This window comes from Pseudoliparis swirei, chromosome 11, assembly GCF_029220125.1.
Source record: "Pseudoliparis swirei isolate HS2019 ecotype Mariana Trench chromosome 11, NWPU_hadal_v1, whole genome shotgun sequence".
In the NCBI taxonomy this organism is placed as follows: Eukaryota; Metazoa; Chordata; class Actinopteri; order Perciformes; family Liparidae; genus Pseudoliparis; species Pseudoliparis swirei.
Window position 1 is genome coordinate 1,713,141 of NC_079398.1, and position 17,837 is coordinate 1,730,977.

A 17,837-nucleotide genomic window follows, 5' to 3' on the forward strand; every position below is an offset into this window, starting at 1 on the left:
GTGGTCTGGTCATTTGATGCTGTTCAAACATCCCGAGTGCAGCTCTAGTTTCACACTAATTCCTTCTTCAACACTGTAATCCTTCTCAAGTTGACAGTGATTTATCTTGTTCCATATCTGGTATCAGACTGGAGTCCAGATAAATATAGTAATATCTCTTTCTAAGTTCATAACGATAGACTGGTTTCTCATACAGGAGTACTCAGTTAAGAAATAAACAACTTATTTTGGAAAGTGTTCTTAACAATCATCTTCTCCGTCCCGAATGTTTTTTATTTTATTTTATGAGCAATTACAGCAACAAGGACCTCTAATATTATTAAACAGATAGTGAACAACAACTGTATTCTCTTCACTGTTTGAGACAGTTTGTTTCACCTTCTCACCTACTTTTTTATTTTTAATAAAACCACTCTTCAAAGCAAGAAATATCTTCTGCTTTGAAGTTATTTACTTGCCAAGCGTGAACTTGGTGACATAACAGGAAGTGTAATTTTATTTTGCCTCCTGTGATCATGTCAATCTAGCTCTGAGAATATACACACCTACTGTCCAGTTAAACCGTGACCTTTTACAGAAACTTAATTTTCCAATCAGTTTCGGCAGATTGAATTGAGAAAATATTTATTAAAAATATGTTATTCAAGAGGAAGCTGAAAACAGAAAGAAATCTAATGAGGATCAGAAAATAATGTCATCTCTCATCTATTATCACGCACACACTCACTCTCAAACACAATGGTGTTGGTACTTCCTAAGTCCATGTTCAGTAGCACATCGACACAGTGAAGTATTTGAGTGCTCCGTGTGTGTGCACAGCAGCAATGGTTGCGAGTGTGTGTGCACAATGTGTAACCTATCTCGAAAATAAACTCTTTCTTTCCAACACGACTTCTCTTTTTACATTACATTACATGTCATTTAGCAGACACTTTTATCCAGAGCGACTTACAATAAGTGCATTCAATCTAGAGTACAAACTAAGAACAACAAGAATACAGAAAGTAACATTTCCTCAACATAGTCGAACTACAAAAGTACCATAATAAGAGCTATCTAAGTGCCACTGAAGTGCTAATCTGTGTCTCTTCTCTTTAAAAGACTGAGAAGATATTTAGGTAAGCTGACATTGTGTTGGCACATAAAGCATTTAAAGATTTCTCCACCACAAATCCTGGAAACAGGAGAACCAGAAAAATGTGAATCATCTCAGAGCAAAAATCTGTGATCTCTGTCCCCTTGGCAACGAAAGCTGTGAGAGAGGTCCTCGTGAAATGGTACAGCGAGCCAGAAATCAAACCGGAGACTGAAGCAGCTCTCCTGCCTCCCAGCATATCATTGAATGCATATTTTACAACGTCTGAAATTGTCTACAGCATCATCCCTGACCTGCACGACAATGAATAATGTGGCTCATTTTAACATGGGCGGAATACTAAAGAATGTAAAAAACATTTTAACCTCAGAATGTTGAAACATTTTTTTCAAGTGTGTTCAAAATACATTTTAAGGCAGAGCTGAAGAGTGTGTTTACAACGAAAGAGCCCAACATCCTTGCGAGTGGGAAACAGCAAAGACTCGTAGAAGATGAAGCTGGCATTCTCCGAGGAGCTGGTCCAGATCCTCCGAGGCCCAAACCTGCAGCGAGCTTTCTGAGTGGCAACATCAATCAGTGTGAGAAGGCAGCTGTCTTCTCAAGTCGATTTTGAGACCATGAAAAAAGACTTAAATAACGTAAACGTGAGAGGGAAACCTGAAGCATAACACTGGAACCATCATGTCCGGTGGCAAAATCAGGACGTTCGCGAAGAAGCTGGCAGCTGGCCGGCCCGGCATATCAGATTCCCATATTTCAAACTGTAAAATATCTCTGTGCCACTGTCATCTCTGAGCTCAGGAAGGTGGATGCCACTAAGTCTTCTCCTGAAGTTCTCGATGCCGTGACGGAGGACACGGTGGGAACGTTCTCGCAGCAGGTGCTGCTCTGGTTGGAGAAGGAGCCTTCAGAAAAAAGAAAGTCACAGAGACAATGTTTCTGGTGCGCTTCACCGAAAATCCAAGACATCGTGATTCGTGAGTGCACCTGCCATGATCAGCTTCAATGTCAGGTACCATGGAGTTAGATTTTTGAAGTGGCTGTCTTCTGAATCTGTTGAGCCTTTAACGGTCTGTTTCCAACTCCCCACAGCGCCGCAGCCCAGACTAGAGCCAAAAAAAGGAGTCTCCACAGAGTCAAACTAGAATGGGCACTCGGTAGAGCGCATACCTTCGCATATCACAAGATTGGGCATTGAATTATGAACATTTTGGCATTAGTTGCATGCCAATTGGACAAAAATGTATCGTGCTATGGTAAAAAAAAGAGTTTGACCTTTCCATGACCTTGACCTTGACCTTTGACCCGATTGATCCCAAAATCTAATCAAATGGTCCCCGGATAATAACCAATCATCCCACCAAATTTCATGCGATTCAAGAACATTTTGACCTGTTCATGACCTTTGACCTTTGACCCGATCGATCCCAAAATCTAATCAACTGGTCCCCGGATAATAAACAATCATCCCACCAAATGTCATGCGATTCGGTTCAATACTTTTTGAGTTCTGCGAAAGATTTTGACCTGTTCATGACCTTTGACCTTTGACCCGATCGATCCCAAAATCTAATCAACTGGTCCCCGGATAATAAAAAATCATCCCACCAAATTTCATGTGATTCGGTTCAATACTTTTTGAGTTCTGTGAAAGATTTTGACCTGTTCATGACCTTTGACCTTTGACCTTTGACCCGATCGATCCCAAAATCTCATCAACTGGTCCCCGGATAATAAACAATCATCCCACCAAATTTCATGCGATTCGGTTCAATACTTTTTGAGTTTTGCGAATAACACGCATACAAATAAATAAATAAATAAATACACGGCGATCAAAACATAACCTTCCGGCATTTTCAATGCGAAGGTAATGATACCTCATCCCCTAACAGAGAGGTTAACAACAACCTCCTCACTGCTGCGGCCATGAGGCTCATCACAAAAGCCTCTCGCACAGCCAGCTGTCACGTGTTGAACACAGACGTCAACGACGTCATCGAACACCTGTCATACAAGGTGCGGAAGGGAAATGAACGTGCCAGGCTCTGCTGTCATAAAATATCATTTACAGCATGAGTCAAATCAACAAGGCCGCTATGAAAGACTTTGAAAAGGAGTTTGGCTCTCAAAGAAAGCGACTGGGGTTTGCAGAATATGAAGATCCACCACCTGACTGCCCTCCTCAGGCCACGGCCAAAGACGTGCACAGTTGCCAGGTGTTTTTCAGCGATGGGAAAAAGTTTCATCAAGCCTTTCAAGCGCTACATCCGGGGCGGCTGCCAAATCCCCATCCTCCCCTCGTCCTTGAGTTTCCTCCGGGTCATTCGGTGTCCTCCCATATTTCAAGCCGAACATAATAAAAACACGACGGCTCAGTGTTTCTTCCAACATTTCAAATAAGAACATTAAAAAACAAACGATAGAAACAAACAAAATAGAAAAATACTAAATTGAATAAAAATTAAAAAACATGTTTTAATTTTGCTTGTGGAATCATCTGCTGTCAGAAAAAATGAGGTGCTCTTTTTTTGGCTCAGCTTAATCCCTTTGCTCCATTGTAGTTTGCCTCTTTGTTTTAGTGTGTAAAAGGTGAACAACATTATTTAATTTGACCAATTCCAATTGGTTTTATGTTGTATACTTTCCCTTGCGAGGTTGGTTGTAAGTATCATTTACAATGCATGTTGTGATCTTTTTTTAATGAATTAACTGGAAGACATATTGTATTGTATTTGATTTGATTGACTGAATAAAAAATACAAACAAACAACAAACATAAAGTGCACTGAAAAGAGCTCAACGGGTCTCCAGTCGCCATCGCTGCACAACAGGAGTGAATAAAGGTATGCGTAACATTAAAAGCATTTATTGAAATATGACCAAAACGAAATAATTTGCAGACTTCAAATGGACTTCAGTTCAATAATCTATACTGTCGGTCTCTGAAAAGAGATGACGAAAGAACAATGTACTTGTTTCATAAAGTCATAAAGCATTATATGGCGAGGCATTGCAGAATAATAACATAGAGTGCATCCGGAAAGTATTCACAGCGCTTCATTTTTTCCACATTGTGTTATGTTACAGCCTTATTCCAAAATGGATTAAATTCATTATTTTCCTCAACATTCTACACACAAAAACCCATCATGACAAAGTGAAAACTGTTTTTTGCAAATTTTTGCACATTTATTAAAAATAAAGAACGAAAACATAACATGTACATAAGTATTCACAGCCTTTGCTCAATACTTTGTTGAAGCACCTTTGGCAGCAATTACAGCCTCAAGTCTTCTTGGGTCTGATGCCACAAGCGTGGCACACCTATTTCTGGGCAGTTTCTCCCATTCTTCTTTGCAGAACCTCTCAAGCTCCATCAGGTTGGATGGGGAGCGTCGGTGCACAGCCATTTTCAGATCTCTCCAGAGATGTTCAATCGGGTTCAAGTCAGGGCTCTGGCTGGGCCTCTCCAGGACATTCACAGAGTTGTCCCGAAGCCACTCCTTTGTTATCTGGGCTGTGTGCTTCGGGTCGTTGTCCTGTTGAAAGATGAACCGTCGCCCCAGTCTGAGGTCCAGAGCGCTTTGGAGCATGTTTTCATCGAGGATGTCTCTGTACATTGCTGCATTCATCTTTCCCTCAAGCCTGACTAGTCTCCCAGTTCCTCCCGCTGAAAAACATCCCCACAGCATGATGCTGCCACCACCATGCTTCACTGTAGGGATGGTATTGGCCAGGTGATGAGCAGTGTCTGGTTTCCTCCAGACATGACGCTGGCATTCAGGCCAAAGAGTTCAATCTTTGTTTCATCAAACCAGAGAATTTTGTTTCTCATGGTCTGAGAGTCCTTCAGGTGCTTTTTTGCAAACTCTAGGCGGGCTGTCATGTGCTTTTTACTGAGGAGTGGCTTCTGTCTGGCCACTCGACCAAACAGGCCTGATTTGTGGAGTGCTGCAGAGATGGTTGTCCTTCTGGAAGGTTCTCCTCTCTTCATAGAACAACGCTGGAGCTCTGTCAGAGTGACCATCGGGTTCCTGGTCACCTCCCTGACTAAGGCCCTTCTCCCCCGATCGCTCAGTCTGGCTGGGCGGCTCTAGGAAGAGTCCTGGTGGTTCCAAACTTCTTCCATGTCCGGATGATGGAGGCCACTGTGCTCATTGGGACTTTCAATGCTGCAGAAATCTTTCTGTACCCTTCACCAGATCTGTGCCTCGATACAATTCTGTCTCGGAGGTCTATAGATAATTCCTTGAACTTCATGGCTTGGTTTATGCTCTGATATGCACTGTCAACTGTGATACCTTATATAGACAGGTGTGTGCCTTTCTCAATCATGTCCAATCAACTGAATTTAGCACAGGTGGACTCTAATCAAACATCTCAAGGATGATCAGTGGAAACAGGATGCACCTGAGCTACATTTTGAGTGTCATGGCAAAGGCTGTGAATACTTATGTACATGTTATGTTTTCGTTCTTTATTTTTAATAAATGTGCAAAAATTTGCAAAAAACAGTTTTCACTTTGTCATTATGGGTTGTTGTGTGTAGAATGTTGAGGAAAATAATGAATTTAATCCATTTTGGAATAAGGCTGTAACATAACAAAATGTGGAAAAAGTGAAGCGCTGTGAATACTTTCCGGATGCACTGTATCTCCCTTGCAGGCAGACAACCAGACAGATCAAGTGTAATATTTCCATAATTTCCCAGCTTTCCAAGCCTTCATCATTAGGCAGCACACATGCTCAGACCGTCTGTAGGGGAGCTCCTCCAGGGAGCCCGCAATCCTGCCTCCTGTTCCTCATGTTGCCAGGACAACAGAACACTAGTCAGTGTCTCATAGCAACAGATTAGAATCCCGTTCCCACCAATCAGGAGCAAGGTGCTTGTAGAGGAATCCCTGTTGCCCCTCCATTCTGATGTGAAGGAAGAGAGAGGGCGGGGCCATGTGTGTTGTGTTTGGTACACAAAGCATCCTGTTGACATCAGAGATGCGGCTTCAACAACAGGCCAGCTGTGAGTTGTTGTTAGGCCATTTTTACAATATAACACACACAAACACACACACACACACACACACACACACACACAATGTTATCAAAAATATCTGTGTTAGCTCCGTTCCAGCAATAACTGATCATGGCGTATTTTGTAATCAATTTAAGACATAAAATAATCACAAAAATATAAAAGGCCAACAATTGTATCAGGAAATGAGGCTATAAAGTTATTGCTCTGCAAAATGAAAATGACGATCTCAACTGATTGTTTCAGATTACCCTGACATTAAATCCTTCCACACATCTTTTGCAGCATTATCCACATGTTTATAGCCAGCTATGGAATTGTGCTCTAAAAGTCCAACATTTACCTCAAAAATTATTTGTGATCGTTTTGTAGAATGCACACACATGACCTTACTATAAAATGTAGGAGATACTGGAATAAATATGCATTTGTGATACATTTGATGACCATTTTGTATCTTTAGAAGGAGCTGAAGTGAAAGCTGACTTGGGTTTTAATATTAAAGTCAGTAATTAAAGAAGGAAATTTCCATTTGAAGCTGAATGTTTCCTTTAAAATGCTTTACCATGAACTTTACTCATATAGTAAAGGAATGTATTTTCTTTGTGTTTCTCCGTCCCATTGTTCCTACTTATACACAGAGCAGAAGCTAGTTTGTTCTGCCTTTGTCCAGTATTTGCATTTATCATAAATTAAAAAAGCAATCAGTGAAGGCTACAAAAAGAGGGTCAGAAGGAAGCGAAGATGAAGGATCCTTCTTCCTGTGTCCTTTCCTCAGATGCCAGCTTGAAGCAATGGCGGGGAGGAGCTGCCATTCTCAACATGTCTATAACTTTGGCGTTAGCTTCTGTGAATCCAAAATCATCACGACACCTTGAAAAGTTAGAATTTAAAAAAATGCATTTCAGAGGCATAAGAGCCAAGTGCGACGAGATTATCTTCAATAATAATCAGAACAATCCAGTTTGGAGGCATTCCATCAACACAAATATAAACCCATTGACAAGAGCGCAATGAAGGGATTTCACAACTTGTCATAAGCACGAAGCCTAAGGTGGTCATTTGGTTCTCTCCAGTTTTCCTTCCTAATGAATGTATGAAATTATAAATAAATAAATAAAAAGGGAATAATCAAGTGACTTTTGTGGCTCTTCTGTGATCTAATGAAAGTATTACCGCTTTGACAGCTCTCTTCATGTCATGCATGTGCAGTCCTCAGTGTGAGTTAGGACGGTCACAATTGACTGAGACGTAAGTGTGTGCTCTTACATGATGGTAAAACAATGTAAATTGGTATTTATGAACCCTATGCTCAAACGTGTAATGCCAAATATGACAACATCTTACATTTCATGTGGATATACTTTGTGTGGAAATAACACTCTTGTCTATGGCTGCCTGTCAGAGCTCTGGGGCTTTTAGTGAAATATAGCCCACGGGTGATATATTTAACCCTGCTGGGGCAACTTCCCCCTCTTGGAGTTCTTGAGTTGGGGGAGTTGGCCGGACAGGGGAGGTGAGCATGAGGCCCAGATAGGGCCAGTGTAACCTTTCCTCCAGATTCCATAACTGAGTTGAAGCGGCCTGCCCCACTTATATCACAAACAGACTGCCGTGCTGAGGCCGGGCTCTGCCTGTCATGCCTGCATGCGAACACGTTTTCCTCGTAACTCCTCCCTCTTCCCCTCTCTTCTCACTAACTGCTGGCACTGCTGCTAAACTACAGTTCCAAGCCCTCATTGCTCCCTCAGGTCATGCTTACGTGAGTCAAACTGAGGCACGGCCTCCGCCAGCCAGGCGCTGCCAGGGCTAGCACACCTGCGATACTACCGTCTGCTGCAATTGCAACTTGCATAACTATTTAACAATGTTATGCAGGTTGTGAAAGTGATGTCATATGATTTTTGAAGCTTTGAGAAGCAGAAACTAAAATATCATGAGTCTGATGCTCATGAAAAGGACAATGGGTCTACTATTGTTTTTTTTACCAAAGGTACACTTATATTGTTTTTACCAATTGGTAATATTTACAAATTCTTGTGGACCTTTCTTTTTATATCAGGGCTTTCAGAAGTTCATTAGGAGCTCTGACACATTTTCTCTTTGTCCAATCACAGTTAATATAGTTTATATAACAGCATATTTAGGTCAAGACCAATTTCAGTTCTCCTACATGTGCTTGTGAGAATGATCTCATAGAAATGGTCAGACAATAGGCCACAGGAAAAACAGGCCAACGTACATTACCTTTACATAATGTTTAAAGAAAATAATTAACAGTAGAACAAAGCACATTATCTTTTTCTGATGAAAGAGTATCAGTGTATTGCATCAGTAGGCCTACACTTGATTTTCCATGAAATGTATTTCTCTGCAAATGTAACACTAGTCCAAATGTATATGGAGCACAGAGGTTGGCTCCACCCCATAATCCCAGTGTCTACTACACCCACAGAAAAAAACAAATGTGAAAATCATGCAAAGAATAGCTAAATTTTTGCCATATATCATTTATAGCGTTTAATTGGTGGCCTCTCCTGGGTGACCTGATTTGCTGCAAAATCACATTGAAACATGTACTTTTGAAGTGACAGTGATACACTATTACACTGGTAAGATGGTTTGGGGCTACAGTAATAACATGGACAAAAACAAGATTTTGCTCACTATAAAGCTTAGTGACTATGTGTTTGTGCAGTTTGTACATTTAAGCGCTTGTTTATCTGCTTCTTCTGTGAGAAAGCTGCACAAACAGCTCAGAAAAACAAGACAGAAACCCGCGCTTCATCGAGACACTGGTGTTGCGTTCAGGTATTGTGAGAAACGTGGTCCAAATAAATTCACCTTGCCGCCTCGCTTTCAAGAAGACAATAGAGCTCGACATTTTTCCACTGGCAAGTAGAAATGATATGCAATAAAGTCAAGTGCAATATGTACATTTATAATAACCTAAAATAAAATCCTGAGTTTATAAAGTGGAAACACCTTATCAATTATTCCCCGAGAGTGTTAACTATAAACTCACTTACTTCTTCAACGGCTGGTTGAGAATATGTTGTCATCTTAAATTAAAAATGTAGATAGGGATATTATTACCTGGGTTAGGGAACGTATCAACGTCATGATATGTAATCCACACCTGAGCAGCCACTTAACAGACAGGATCAAACAAATATGCACACTCTTGTTTAATGCTTTAAAATGCAAGGGAATAATAACGTTTTTTTGCGAATTTACATATGCCCATGTATAGAACGGACGATTGTGTGTTAAATATTTGTTGTGAACTGCGTTGTAGTCCTGGCACTTTGGCTGTATTTGCATTTGATCTTTATCAAAATACATCAAGAAAAATTATGCTCAGGTTTTAGATATCTTAACAAAACAATGTCCTTTCTTGGCTGATTTTTCATATTATTCCTACAGCCCGTAAACGCAGCATAGACTGGATCGACCTTTCGCCTAGTTCGTGGATGGCAGTTCATCGGGTTTACACTGACACTGCTGACTCTCACGGCCACGCCCACCAACGGCCACGCACCCTATTTCCTCCAACCGTCCGGCGAGCACGCACTGTTCACGCGCTCTCTGCTCACCCATTGGCTGCAGCTCCTCACACACTCAATTGTGATTGGCTCAGTGTTGCTACCCGCCCGTGCGCGTTGTGAGTTTTGTTTTTCTTTTTTTCTCTCCTCCCCGTGTTTTACACACACAGCTGAGAGAAAAGGGAGTCAGTCAGAGAAAAAAGAGACCTCAACCCTACCCCAGCACAGGCAGCAGCTCTGGCAACCGCCGTCTCTTTGTTCTGTCCGGGCTTTGACGACCACAAAGTGATATTTAGACTTTGTATTCTTCAATGCCATCGCGAACATTTACAGAAATGGACTCAAACGGGGTAAGATTAATTAATTTAACTGTTTACGTTACTTTAATTTGGGCGCGACATTTATTCCGCCGTCCAGTAACCTTCACTTGTTTACATATTTTATATTTCAGCTTGAAAGACAAGTCACAAGCTAATAAAACATATCTATACCTATATAATAAACCACATCAACCACATTCAATGTAAACATAAACCCTTGTTTGTCATAATTAACCCACCATTTTTCTCTTTAAACATTAATTACCTATATCAAATTAAATTTAAACAAGTAGCCTGTCATTGTTGACACATAATTGCATCTGGTTGTGTGCTCGTGGAGGATCAGTAATCTGCTTATTTCACTGTAAAAAATGTGTAATAAAGTTATAACGTATAATAACAAGTTACTTCCTGATGCGAACCCGCTTTATGGGGATTTCACGTTGCTCATCTCAGCAGCACGTCACTATTAGGTCTATATTTGGCAATGGGAGGGTTCCTGGCTCTGAGCCAAAGGCGGTGCGTGCTGGGCTGGGGTGTAGTCATCAACACCCCCTCTCCCTTATTGGCAGCATCGTGCAGTTGGGATGGGACCTTTAGAGTGAGGAGCAGTGACAGAGCATGTGATAACTGGAAACAGAGATGTCCCCCCCCCCCCCCCATTGTTATCATTGGCCTAGAAAGCTTTGTTTGCATCTATGCCAAAAGCAAATCATTTAGTTGGCAATAACCCCGATGACTTAATCCTGAAGTACTTTCGTTTTGCTTCCTTTGTCTGAAGTGTATTTACTGTTCCTTTCAGGCTGAGTATATGGATCGTTGCGGGTCGTATTCAAAGAGAAGAAGGCACGACAGCGAACAGTCTGTCCCGAGTGCAACCTGTGGACTGGAGTACACCGACCTGGAGGCGGCTGAAGCGCTGGTGTGCATGAGCTCTTGGGGCCAGGGCCACTTCCTCGGCAGCAGCAGGCCAAACTCTTGCAAGCCCAGACCCCTCACCCCAGCTTCGGACTCGTGTGACTCCCCCATGCCGTCAGAACTCCCAGAGCCCCCGAAGGACTTTGTGTCCCTCTCCTCCCTGGTAAGGGGCTTTTTATGCTGTGCGGGTGTCAAACTATTTCACAATAAACATGTCAGATTTGCAACATAAAGTTCTGCCCGCATCTTAATAACAGCAGACACCGATATCACACATCCGTGAAACATTAGATTGCTGCTGTCTGTTGAGAGTCAATCATTCCAACAAGCCACACGGCTTTTTGATGCTGTAAGCGGGTTTGACCTTAAGACAGTGTCATAAAAATCCCAGTTTATAGCTCTTTATCACTCACATTGTGATACTTCTCTCTGCAAACACGTCCCCCTGTACACCTCGAGACACTCTCCTCGTCACCACGCCGCCATGTCGCACTAATGGCTCTCCTCGTGTTCTCCCCTCTCTCCGCAGTGCATGACTCCCCCTCACAGCCCCAGCTCTGTGGAGGCGTCCGGCGCCGCGCTCCAGTCGGCATCTGGCCCGCCGGCCGTGTCCTCGCAGCACCGTGGCTCCGGCCTCCGTCAGCCTGTCCTGGCACCCGTTGCCGAAAAGACGCCCTCCCTCCCTCCTCCGCCACAGCCCTGCAGAGCTATGGCGACCAGCGTCATCCGCCACACCGCAGACAGCGCCCCCTGCCAACAACGCATTCCAGCGGCCCCCAGTCCGAAGAGCACCGGAGACGCAGCGGCGGCCGCAGCGCTCTGCCAGCAGCAGCGTATTACAAAGACTGAGCAGATACCCAGACCTCCATCTACTCCCGCTCCTTTCACAGCCACATTATTCGCCTCGAGAACAGAGCACTACGCCAGTCCCTCACGGTGTTTGAACAGCTTCTCCACCCCCACTCCTGTCCATGTGCAGCCGCGGAGCAGCCCGCCCACTCCCTCTGCTCCCCTAGCCCTGTCCCCGCCCTCAATCCCCAGCCCTCAAATCATCTGCCAGATGTTCCCTGTCACCAGCCAATCGGGTATAATCTCAGCCTTCATCCCGAGTGCGGTTCAGACATCCAACACTGGGATTCGGACCACCGCCACGCCCATCCTCCCCCAGCTGGCCTCAGCGAACGCCGCCCCCGTCCAGCAGTCCCTCATCATGGGCTCGGCGATGCCCCAGGGAACGGTGATGCTGGTCCTCCCTCAGTCCTCCCTCTCTCAGGCCCCTCACTGCCCTCAGGCCGTCATGACTCTGGGCAACACCAAGCTGCTACCTCTGGCCCCGGCCCCGATGTATGTGCCCGCGGGGCCCAGTTGCGGTATGGCAGCAACAAAGATGGACTTTTCCCGCAGGAGGAACTACGTCTGCACCTTCCCGGGCTGCAGGAAGACGTACTTCAAGAGCTCGCACCTCAAGGCTCACCTGAGAACACACACAGGTGAGGGGTGAACTGCTTGGTTTGGTTGATACTCGTGAGGATGTGGGGGGGAAAAAATTAGGAGCGCAGATGAGTGTCGCATCCTGTTTGTGAACACATTCATTCCTCGTCATTGTTGACGGGAAGAAAGTGAGCTCATTGTTACATCTCAGACACGATGGGGGTCCAGTGTTTATGACTGCAGTTTGACTCACTTACTGACTCCCTCCTCTCCTCGTCTGCTTCCCTTAAGGTGAGAAGCCTTTCAGCTGCAGCTGGGACGGCTGTGAAAAGAGGTTCGCCCGCTCCGACGAGCTCTCCCGTCACCGGCGGACGCACACGGGCGAGAAGAAGTTTGTGTGTCCCGTGTGCGACCGGCGATTCATGCGCAGCGATCACCTCACCAAACACGCCCGCCGCCACATGACCACGAAGAAAATGCCCTCCTGGCAGGCTGATGTCCGGAGCCTGAACAAAATGGCTGCTGGCAAGACACCTCCTCCAAAAGCTGGCCTTGCCACTCTGAGCATGCTGGTACCTGCCGGCTCAAAGTAGACAATGAACACTGCCATCGTACCCACTCCCAAGATACCACAGGGACACCGGGAGCAGCCAAGCACACACGGCTGCTGCTATTTCACTCATGGGAATGACAGAAAAACATGCACTGGACTCTTTTATTCCTCTCTACTGCTCATTTGTACATGTATTTTTCTTTAAAGGATTATTTTGTTTACTTTGATATCTTTGATAATATCAATGCACTCTTGCCAAAGCCTTTGTATGAAGTTTGTCTTATACATTTCACCTTCCACCCCATCTACAACACTTCCTCTTTGTTTGTGTTGATACTGATATATATATTGATATATATTTGTCTGGGAATGTATTGTATGTTGTCCTACGAAAATGCTTATATTTGTCATTTTTGGGAAAACATGTGAACATGATATGAATATTAACCATCAGTACTATGATTATACCTTGATTATATCTCCCTGTCTAACTTTTCATATTATTTAATACATATTTGTAATAAAAAAAGATTAAGTGAGTCAGTCTTTGTGCATTTTGTGACCTTTCTGGTGACCTATCCGGAAACCCTAAGTGTGGGATCTAGGTAGAGTCAGCAATCTTTCCCAGAGTAGTGCCGGCCCACATCCTGTGTGACGCCGACTCCTCCCACTACCGGCCTCTTTTGGTCAACTGGCTGAATGAAATTAGGTGTTATAGAAGCTGTTTGGTTCGACCATCGAAGGACATTGTCCTGTTTGTTAGTTCAGAGAGAGATTGTTGTTTGTTTGCCTTATTTTAGAGTTTATTAACTGATCACTTGAGCCTAACCAGCACTCACATGAGGACAAGGAGGTGGCGGGGCTATGTGACTCTAGCATAATAAACCACTGAGTTTTATTCAGTGAAAAATCATTGGATTTTTTCCATATAATTTGGAAAACATCTTTTGTTTTTGTCGTTAGTGGTCACAATGTGATATGCGCAACAATTGCAGTGAAGCACTTGTTGGAAATGCAATTCTTAGTTTTCAGGTTTCCTCCAACAACACTGATACAAATGTCATTTTTTTTTAGATGTGCAGAAGTTAGAATGCAGGAATAAACTATAACCATATATAACACTGGTAGCCAGGTGAACAGGTGTAGTTTAATGTATAGATTGCAATGTAAACAGGTTGAGCATTAATGCAGTACATGTATATGAAATAAACAAACTATAGGAGAACATGGTGTATGTTCTCGAGGCCATCCTTGGTCATATGACCAAGGATGGCCTCGAGAACATACACCATGTTCTCCTATAATTTTTAACATAGAAGATATTTTCACCTGGAGAAGTTGGCAGGATGCAAGTGGGAAAGTTAAAAAGTTAATAGAAAGAAAACAGTGGTTGTGTGCAGCCTCCATCAGTGACAGCACGCCCCAATCAGTGAGAAATATGAACTGTTGGGGGTGCGACCAATCACTTCTCTTTCCTAAATATCCGCCCCTTTGCCTTACTGACCGACTTATCCACTGGCTCTCTGCCACTTGAGCAGTGATCTACAGCGACATCTTGAGGCCGATTTATGTCATTTCACTATTTACACCAGAACATGGTCGTTTTACATGGTTAAAATAGTTAAATAGCACAGGTGATCATAATGCATTTCACATTTAGTGCTAATTGCAAAACATGTTTACTGGTTTCTGTATATTTATTAATGTTGTTGTATTAAGAACGTAAACCCAAAGACATTTAGTTTGCATATACTATAATAGACACAATGTAGTTGTGTACAAACAGTATGAATGAAAAAGGCATATGAACTAAACAGCTTTATACAATCAACATTTAAATGGCGTTGCATTCAACATTACATTGTGAATTTGGAGTTTTATTTTCTTATTTCCTTCATGTTTTTTTGTGCATATCACTTTAGGCAAATCAACGACATAATGATGATAATATTAATGTCAATACATGACAACCGACATGTTTATCTTATTATTGGCAAATTGGCAATAGGAAGACGTGGTTTTCAAATAGACTACTAGACATACGAAAGTGGTCTCGATACATAATGCAGCCTACTTTTATTCAGGCTATTCTTCATTAATAACCCATTCAACTCATTTTAACGGGTGTTGGCACTAATAAACGAGATATAAAAATATCTGAAAGGGTATTGAGAGCAATATGTTTCCGTTTAAGTCAAATTGCCTCTTTAGAAACGTGCAAACCTGTAGGTCTTATAATTCAAAGTACCAATAGGTAATACAAATACATCAATTTAATGAATTGATCAATCATAACACAACAACACACTGCATGTGTGATTGTATCAGCAATAACACTATTTAATTTTGGTCTAACTATTATTTTTTAATTAAATTATATATATATAATATATATTTACATATATATGTAAATATATATGTATGTATACATACATACTTTAAAAAAATATATTTATTCAGTTAAATATTTTCATTATTAAATCCTGTGGTTTCTAAACAAAGAAGTTTCCACAGGGAAGACTTTCCCTGTTGCACCAAACAAAGACTTTAGCGTTGCTATGGTTACATCAACTCAACTAGGACCGTTTGCCGAAGGTCAGAAACACAGGGCACCAAAACAGCTCGTATCATTCTAGAAGGAGCTCACTTCGCGCCCGGACTCACTTCTACACCGTTTGAGACGTTTTTCTTTTCCTCGTCGTCTTCAGCATGGAGGTCGGAGAAAAGCTGAAAGAACTCAACATGACGGCGGAGGAAGTGGACCGACTCACTAAAGCGCTCAAGGACGAGAAATTCGGGGAAATGCTGCGTGACTACGCGCGCGAGCTGTCGGACCCGGAGAATAAGAGAAGGTATGAAGAGGAGATCAAACTCCTGGAGCAGGAGAGGAAACACGATTGACTTCATCCACCCGAAACCATTTCGGTCTCTGAGGACGAGTGTGAACGGCAAGCAGAAGTGTTTCATCAACATCTGCGTCAGCGAGCACATCGGAAAGCCCGCGTGTCAGCGCGGGGTGTCGGAGGGCGGCCGCAGAGGACAGCGCTGGTCCCTGCCTCACAGTCTGCCCCCAGGGAGACAGGACACAGACCCCAAAGGGAACAAGATCCAGATCCATGACGTCATCTTCCACCCTGACACCGTCCACATGGCGAGCAAAAACAAAAGGTTTATGGACTTGGTGGTCAGCACCGCCATAGAGGGAATCCAGAGCGCCTTCAAAGTGACTCTGGATAAAAACAATGTGAGGGAGATGAGCACTAAATACAAGGGTGCCCCTCAGCCGTGTGTCCTCCGAACGCCCATCCCCGGATACAAGTCCGAGGGGCCCTCGGAGGAGCCGGACCCTCTTGCGTTCCCGTACCCGGGTGAAAAAAAACCTTCCGCGTCCCTGCAAACGAAGCCCGAAGAACCATCTGCAAGGAAAGGCAGCGAGCCCACCGAGCCACGCTACACAGTCAAATATCGATCTTTCGTGGATCTCCAGGACTTCAGATACTCGAGGGACTCGGCCCGAAGCCCCAGGCCCAAAGAGATCGTGGTGACCGTCGCCTTGCCGCTCCTGAAGGCCGCCTCAGACGCCAGCCTCGAGGTGAAAGAGAAGCAGCTGCTGCTGACGTCCGAGAAACCGGCCTACAGACTGGAGCTGCCCCTCGCCTACCCCGTGGACGAGGAGAAAGGAGAGGCCAAGTTCGACAAGCAGACAGGACGGCTCACGGTCACGCTGTCGGTTCTCCCTTCGGACGAAGCGTCGCATTTCGCCGCTCTGGCTCGCGTTGGCGACGACGAGAGTCAGGAGGAGGAAGGAGAGGTGCGGGAGGAGGAGAGGGAAAGCAAGAACAGTGAGAAGCAAAGAGCTGTCGAGGAGGATTTCAGGCAGCAGACGAGGGGAGAGGAAGTTGACGAAGAGGGCGAAAGAGGCCACGAGAAAGGAGAGGAGCAGATGATGGAGGAGGAGGAAACACTGGAAGGAAAAGAGGAAGGAGCAAATAGTGAAGAAGAAGAGAACATTGGTTTGGGGGAAGACGCAGAAAAATGGACAAAGCCGAAAATAAAAGGCAGAGAAGTCGAGGATGAGATTTTGAAAGAGCAGAAACAGGAACATGACATAGAGTTTGGAAACGCTAAGCAACAGGAAAGGCCGCAACTGGAAGACGACGAGGACTCTGGTGGTGCTGGCGATGTTTCTGTCGATGAAACCTCCTCGCCGGATGGTCACGAGAGGCTTGAGGCCACTCCTGAAACAGATCACCAGTTTGGTTTAATCCCTGCTGAACATTTAAGCTGCACAGAAAAAGGGGGAGGAGTCAATGCCAACTCTTGTTTGGAGTCACCACCCAAAACGAAGACGTCCGGCACCAGAGGGGAGGTGAGAGGTCGCGAAAGGTCATAAACCGCGGAGACGATAATGTGTGGTCAAACTAAGCCGTTCATATTTTTCTGTCCTAGGTGGAAACGGACGCTGCGTTCATGAATCACAAATCGAGTGAGGAATCGCAAACTTCCACAGCGGCTGAACCTCACGGCCAGAACGACACGAAGCGGGTCGAGAGGAGGAGCACCGGCCCAGACGACCCGCCAAAGGTGCAAATCCTTCACAAACCAGAGCGCGACAAGCCACCGCCTGTGTTGCTAAGGGAAATCGATAAAGATGGAAACGAAACGATCATCAGTGACCATTCCACATCGGCCGGGTTCATCTTCCAGAACTCTCTGATCTACGAGCTCGACTGAGGCGGAGCTTCAGAGCCAGTGTGAAAGAGTTACCGTTTAATTAAATACTATTAAATGTTCTTATTCTCAAAACATTCTCTTCAATCACTCAATTAAAGTACACAATGTATAAATAATTTAAATGGCGGCGAATATATTATATGTATATTATATATTCCGAATATATTCTGAATATTATAGATATATATAAATATATTCCGAATATATT

At 43.9% G+C, this 17,837-nt stretch overlaps 2 protein-coding genes across 2 annotated transcripts; both read left to right on the forward strand.

Moving 5' to 3' along the window:
- The first annotated feature begins 9,851 nt into the window (after positions 1-9,851).
- Positions 9,852-13,434, forward strand: LOC130201942 (Krueppel-like factor 11). Its single transcript, XM_056427159.1, has 4 exons — positions 9,852-10,023; positions 10,796-11,074; positions 11,441-12,401; positions 12,634-13,434. Exons 1-4 carry the CDS (start codon positions 9,985-9,987, stop codon positions 12,933-12,935), a joined length of 1,581 nt encoding a protein of 526 aa, XP_056283134.1. The 5' UTR covers positions 9,852-9,984; the 3' UTR covers positions 12,936-13,434.
- A 2,094-nt stretch (positions 13,435-15,528) lies between these two features.
- Positions 15,529-17,721, forward strand: LOC130201941 (protein kintoun-like). The gene is given in 3 exon segments (XM_056427158.1): positions 15,529-15,777; positions 15,779-17,264; positions 17,345-17,721. Coding segments are annotated over 3 exon segments (1,944 nt in total). The 5' UTR covers positions 15,529-15,604; the 3' UTR covers positions 17,630-17,721.
- Positions 17,722-17,837: the final 116 nt, after the last annotated feature.

Coding starts and splice junctions, on each gene's coding strand:
- LOC130201942 (XM_056427159.1), top strand. CDS start 9,985: ATGCCATCGCGAACATTTACAGAAATGGACTCAAACGGG. Junction 10,024..10,795: donor CAGAAATGGACTCAAACGGG/GTAAGATTAATT, acceptor TGTTCCTTTCAG/GCTGAGTATATGGATCGTTG. Junction 11,075..11,440: donor TTGTGTCCCTCTCCTCCCTG/GTAAGGGGCTTT, acceptor CTCTCTCCGCAG/TGCATGACTCCCCCTCACAG.